At 36.9% G+C, this 6,000-nt stretch overlaps 1 protein-coding gene across 1 annotated transcript in view; it reads right to left on the minus strand.

Moving 5' to 3' along the window:
* The window catches only part of KAT2A (lysine acetyltransferase 2A), a 29,363-nt gene extending 23,877 nt beyond the window's left edge, over positions 1–5,486 (minus strand). The window contains exons 1-2 of the mRNA XM_081970827.1: positions 5,157–5,486; positions 554–677 (exon numbers count right to left, since the gene is read on the minus strand). Of these exons, the coding sequence (XP_081826953.1) occupies positions 554–677; positions 5,157–5,450 (418 nt within the window). The 5' untranslated portion in view covers positions 5,451–5,486. The remainder of the gene's footprint in view (positions 1–553; positions 678–5,156) is intronic.
* Positions 5,487–6,000: the final 514 nt, after the last annotated feature.

Raw genomic sequence — 6,000 nt, forward strand, 5'->3', positions numbered from 1 at the left:
TTGATGCAGTTCTTTCGAAAGTATTTAAAGATCTGTGTTCTGACAGAGCACAATTCAAAACGCACTGATGATGTCTCCTCGAATGGTGATGAAATGTTTGCAACCAAATTGCCAAGCTCAGAGCTCAAACCAACAGCCTAACTACCAACCCGAACTACTAATATTCAAACACGTTCAAAAGACATCTTTGGAGGTCCCAATCAGGCCCAACCCTGAATGAAATATATCAAATATATGCCAATATCAAATTAATATTTTGCAATCTTTAAAAAGTGTCCTACTCTTTTCACTTCCCTGCTACTGGCTCTGTGTTATGGTTCTAGCAGATAATCTTTCATCTGGCTAGTAGCGTTTTACAGCAATGCTTTTCAACCTGCTTTAAACTTTCAGATGCCTAGATTTCAAATCCCAGCTTTCCCTAGTCAGTATGCTGCACATCTGTGCTAATGGTAGTAGACACAATTTTGAAATCTCTCCTCCTGTCAATCATATATTTCAGTCTCAGTGAGAGAAGATTGTGGTGGTGGAGGATGGTAAGTGACTCTGTAGTTACCTAGTGTGTGTCCACAACTACGGCATGGTTCACTGAGATTGGTGACTGTTTGTTGCAAATCCATGCGGGGAGCTGTGGGGGGATTTGGGTTCTTCCAACCATTGCATTTGCAAGAGTCATTAGCCTGCAGAGATGGGAGAAAAACAGAGGCAGAATGTAAGACACGGAACACATAAAGACGTAGGTTAACATTTTCATTGGCCAAGCCACCTTTGCTTTTGGAGGTGCATTCTAAGAAGCAAGGAGATCTGTGATAAAAAAAGTGAGTGCATTTTAATCAAATGAAATCTTACCTTTATAACAGTCAGTGACCAACAAAACTAATATTAGCATTACTGTCATTCTCATTTAGCGACCACAACTGGAACCAACAATTTGATAATTAAGCAAAGCAGTTACTAAGAGAAACTATAATTACACTTATGATCTTATTTCAACTTTCCTTTATTTTTCAGACAAGCGAAGATCATAAGTGTGACTTTAGTGCAAATGTATATTCTCCTTGCAGTGAATGATGACTAAATGAGATAATCACTAATCAATGACTGCCTCTATGAACAATCTAGCTTCCCAACTATGCAAAATAACAAAATTAGAATGATTAATACAAAAACTACAAAATTAGTATTTTACTAAAATGTGTGTGTTTTATAATTACAATTTTTATTGAGACTATAAAATTATAATATATAATTTCAAGGTTTTCAGAATCCATGGCATAAATATTAAATATAACCCTAGTTCTATGGCACATCAGAAAGTTATTAATTTTATATAGAACATGTAATACAAGGAAGGTCTGAGGGCAAATTATACAATTTTAAAGATATCTGCATTGTATCAAATTATGTAGAATATAAGTAGAATAGAATAGGAATAGAACAGAATACAATAGGAATAGAACAGAGCAGAATAACAGAGTCGGAAGGGACCTTAGAAGTCTTCTAGTCCAACCCCCTGCTCAGGCAGGAAGGTCTATATCATTTCAGACAAATGGTTGTCCGATCTCTTTTTAAAAAACTTCTAGTGTTAGAGCAGTCTTAACTTCTGGAGGCAAATTTTCCCACTGATTAATTATTCTGTCAGGAAATTTCTCCTTAGTTGCTAAGTTGCTTCTCCTTAGTGCTAGGTTGTTTCTCTGCTTGATTAATTTCCAGCTATTGTTTATTGTCCTGCCCTCTGGTGCTTTGGGGAATAGAATGACCCCCTCTTCTTGTAGCAACCCCTGAGATATTGGAACACTGCTATGTCACCCCTAGTCCTTCTTTTCATTAAATTAATACCCAATTCCTGCAACAGTTCTTTATATGTTTTAGCCTCCAATCCCCTAATCATCTTTGTTGCTCTTCTCTGCACTCTTTCCAGAGTCTCCACATCTTTTTTACATCATGGCAACCAAACCTGTATGCAGTATTCCAAGTGTGGTCTTACCAAAGCATTATATAATACAATAAAATATTTTTAAAAGTAATGTGACAAAAATCTTGTGGCACAATAGTAACAAGCCTATGTGCAATGGCACACTACTTAAGAACCACTATAGTAGAATATAAAACGTGTGGTACAAAACATCAACATATAAAAAGTTATAGAATATTAGAATTAGTAACACAAAACTATAAAATTACTGTACAGGTGGTTCCTCAACCTATGATCACTATTGAGCTCCAAATTTATGTTGTTAAGTGAGACATTTGCCCCATTTTATGACCTTTCTTGCCACAGTTGTTAAATGAAGCACTGCAGTTGATAAGTTAGTAACACGGTTGTTAAGTGAAACTGGCTTCCCCATTGATTTTGCTTGTCAAAGGTTGCAAAAGGGGATCACATGATTTTGGGACACACTTGCCAAGCATCTGAATTTTGATCACACAATCATGGAGATACTAATATGGTCAAAGTGTGAAAAATGATCGTAAGCCACTTTTTTCACTGCCATTGTAATTTTGAACAATTCACTAAATGAACTGTTCTAAGTCAAAGACTACCTGTTTTACTAAAATCTATGTGAATTTTGAAACTAATATTAGACCGTAAAACTTAAAATATATTGATACTATAGGATTAAATGGTGTGATATAAATATATACAAAAGAAGTAGCAGTAAAAATTTAAAAAGGTATGGTAACTAAAGTAATCAACACTGATAGTACAGATAGTCCTCTAGTTACAACCATTCATTTAGTGACCATTCAAAGTTATAACAGCACTGAAGAAAGTAACTTATGACCCTTTTTTCACATTTTTGACAGTTGCAGTACCTCCACGGTCACATGATCAAAATTCAGTTGCTTCCTAACTGGCATATATATTTATGACAGTTGCAATGTTCTGAGGGCATTTGATCACTTTTTGCAATCTTCTGACAGGCAAAATCAATGGGGAAGCCAGGTTCACTTAACTACTGTATTTTTTTGGAGTATAAGACGAAACTCTGGGTGCACACACTGAATACAACATTTTTGGCCTCTGGAAACCCCACCCTGTCCATCCCATTTTTCACAGAAACGGATGCGCAGAGGGTTTGGGAGGTCTGAAAAGTGCTCCTAGGGACTGGGGAACAGTTTTGTCTCCCTAGCCCACAGGAGCACTCTGGAGGGCGAAAACTTTATTTACCTCTTGAAAATCTTGGTGTGTCTTATACTCCAATGCATCTTATAGTCTGAAAAATACGATATGTTATTAACTAAACAACAGCATTGATTCACTTAACAACTGTGGCAAGAAGGGTCATAAAATGGAACAAAACACACTTAACAATTGTCTTGCTTAGCAACAAAACATTTGGCTCAATTGGGATCACAATTCAAGGACTATCTGTATAAAGCCTTTATCTGACTTCCTGGCAGTGCATTATGTGTGTTCAGTTTTTTGAACTATACAAAATGTGGCAGAATTGTGTATTAGAGGAAATATAATTAGGAATACTAAGAAAGCAAGCATGAACCTGTAAGTACATTGAGATAAGAACACTTCAAATATCTCTATGAATAAGTTCTACAGCAGAACATGTTTCATTTTACGGAGTTGCATAGACATTTATATTCTATGCATGGGCTTAAACTGGTGTAATTAATATAGTTAAATAAAATATATTAAAATAGATACGTTCCTTCCCTCTGTACAATTTCTCATTTCACTTCTAAAAATTACATTAGTTGGCAATTCTGACTTTATTCCCTATGAGCTCCAGCTAACTAAGGCAATGATCTGGAATAGTTGTCTTCCAATAATACATGGAGAAGTAACAATTTTCCTTCCTTAGTATATCTTTATGTGCTGCCTCACAAAGCTACTTTATAAAGTAAATCTGTATGGAAGATTCATCACTCCAGCATTATTGCAGGAAATGTTTCTCAAAGGTCTTTGACTTTCTGTTTTTCATTTTATTAAAAAAATAATGGCCTTTCAACACAAAAAGATTATAGAGATACATATAGCATTTCTATCTCACTTTTGAGAAAATAGAAATTGATTTCTCTCATGTACACTTGTTCCTCATAGTACTGTCACTGATAAAATGGGTGAATGTGATATTTCTTGAGGTGGAAAAATGCATGCAACTTCATATCCTGTTAACATCCTGTTTGACTCTACTAATGGTTCTTATTGTATACATTCAGTTACCCTCTCTGTGTATTGTTATATGTACTCTCGGAATGCAGAATGCTACAGTGCAAGTCAGGAAAAGACACAGCTTCTTTAAGGGGATGCTGAGAGGTGTGTATGTGCAGCCAAGCACCCTCCAAGGCACCACACTGTCATCATGGCACAGCAAGTATCTTCAAAGATATGTTCACTATAAACACTGCAAATTACTTTATAATCTGTTGAATATTGTGCAAATCAAGCCTTCTATTCAACTCACACTATACTTTTATTTCCTCTTAAAGTACTTTATCAGCCTGCTAGTTTTCTTTTCATTAAGGGAAAAAGTCAAATCTAACTTTGATAGAGGGCTTTTTCCTAATCACAGTGATTTTTTAAAAATGTATTTAATATATTTTGAGCAAATCAGGTAAATAATATGGTCTAAAACTAAGGATATCAGGTTGCAAATCCTGTGGCATTTGAGATCTTGATAACTCAAACAGAATTTCTCTTTTTTAGACAAATAAATGTATCTTCATTAGCTTCATTCTCAGGAAGCATTTGATGGATGTGATTAAAATCAGTATGTTGATTTAAATTTTAAATTGATGAGGAGGTGTAGCTAAGTAAAAGACTATATGCCTTGCATGCAAAAATGTGCATGCTTCTAATTCCTACTACTGCTGGTCAAGGGACGATTGTTAGAATGGGTGCAAAAGACCTGTCTAGATTTTGGAGTCACCTAGTGCCCATCAGAGTAGCCGAACAGGCCAAAAGAACCACAGATTTGTACAGTAACTCCTTATATCCCAAAGCCGGCTACTGAGAAGGGCCCAGAGCACATGATAGTTCCATAAATAAAATCTTGAACCCATGAACTGGCAGGAATTTGCATGGGTTTTTTTTTTTTTTAAGTATACAGGATCTTGTCCGGAAGAAAATATCCAACGATGGCTGGTCCACACACCCGAAGGCAGTCCCAAACTCTTTTGTCTCCTCCAGGCCCCCGTACCTTGCATGCTGAAAATACTCCCAGCTTTTCCAGCTTTTTTGCCCGCGGGAAGCTCCGCGCGTGCGCCTTGCGCTGGCTCGCGCGCTGCTGTTGACTTAATCCTGGACGGACCGGGTCACTAGTGCTTCCTCCCGCTCCGCTTCCCCCTACTACCGGCGGCGTTGTAACTGCAGAGGAGGTTGCGGAGGAAGGAGCGCTAGTCTGCGGGATCCGGGTAGTTTGCGAGACCTCTGTCTCCGCCATGATGCCCAAGACCCTGCAAGACGGCGTGGGCGCGTGGCTACCACTGAGCATGTTCAGAAGCTGGGAGGGGGGCCTTTGTCTATGTATAGTGAACGCTATTGCGCATGCTCCCTGGCATCAGTTGCATGCTGGGGAATGTATTTCTATAGATTAATGGGGAAAGGCGGCTGTCCAATCGGAAACATAATATTGTATTTTTTAAAAAGGCAAATGCTGTTTTTCTAACCGTGAATATAGAACCAGCAAAGAGTGAAAAATATGTAGAATAAATATTTCTGATTTCCTTTGTAATTTTCAGATTTTATAATATCTGTTATAAATGAACATACCCATTTGTAAAATGGAATGAATGCTGTCAAGGATAGACTTCTTTTGTAGGATATGAGTATTTAACAAAATGTATAGTTCAAATTTCAACTATAGATATATTGCATTATCAGTAATTTTCATGTGTATTTCAGCTTCGCTTTAATGTTTAAATCTACAGCTGAAAGATGCGTGAAAATGAATATACATCCAAGAGTAGTCTTATGTCTGAGAATATTTTACCACTTTTGTTCATTTAAATGACTTTAAATGAGTGTGACCTCAAAATACAAGT

This window comes from Natrix helvetica, assembly GCF_964273705.1.
Source record: "Natrix helvetica genome assembly, chromosome: Z".
Taxonomy (NCBI): domain Eukaryota; kingdom Metazoa; phylum Chordata; class Lepidosauria; order Squamata; family Natricidae; genus Natrix; species Natrix helvetica.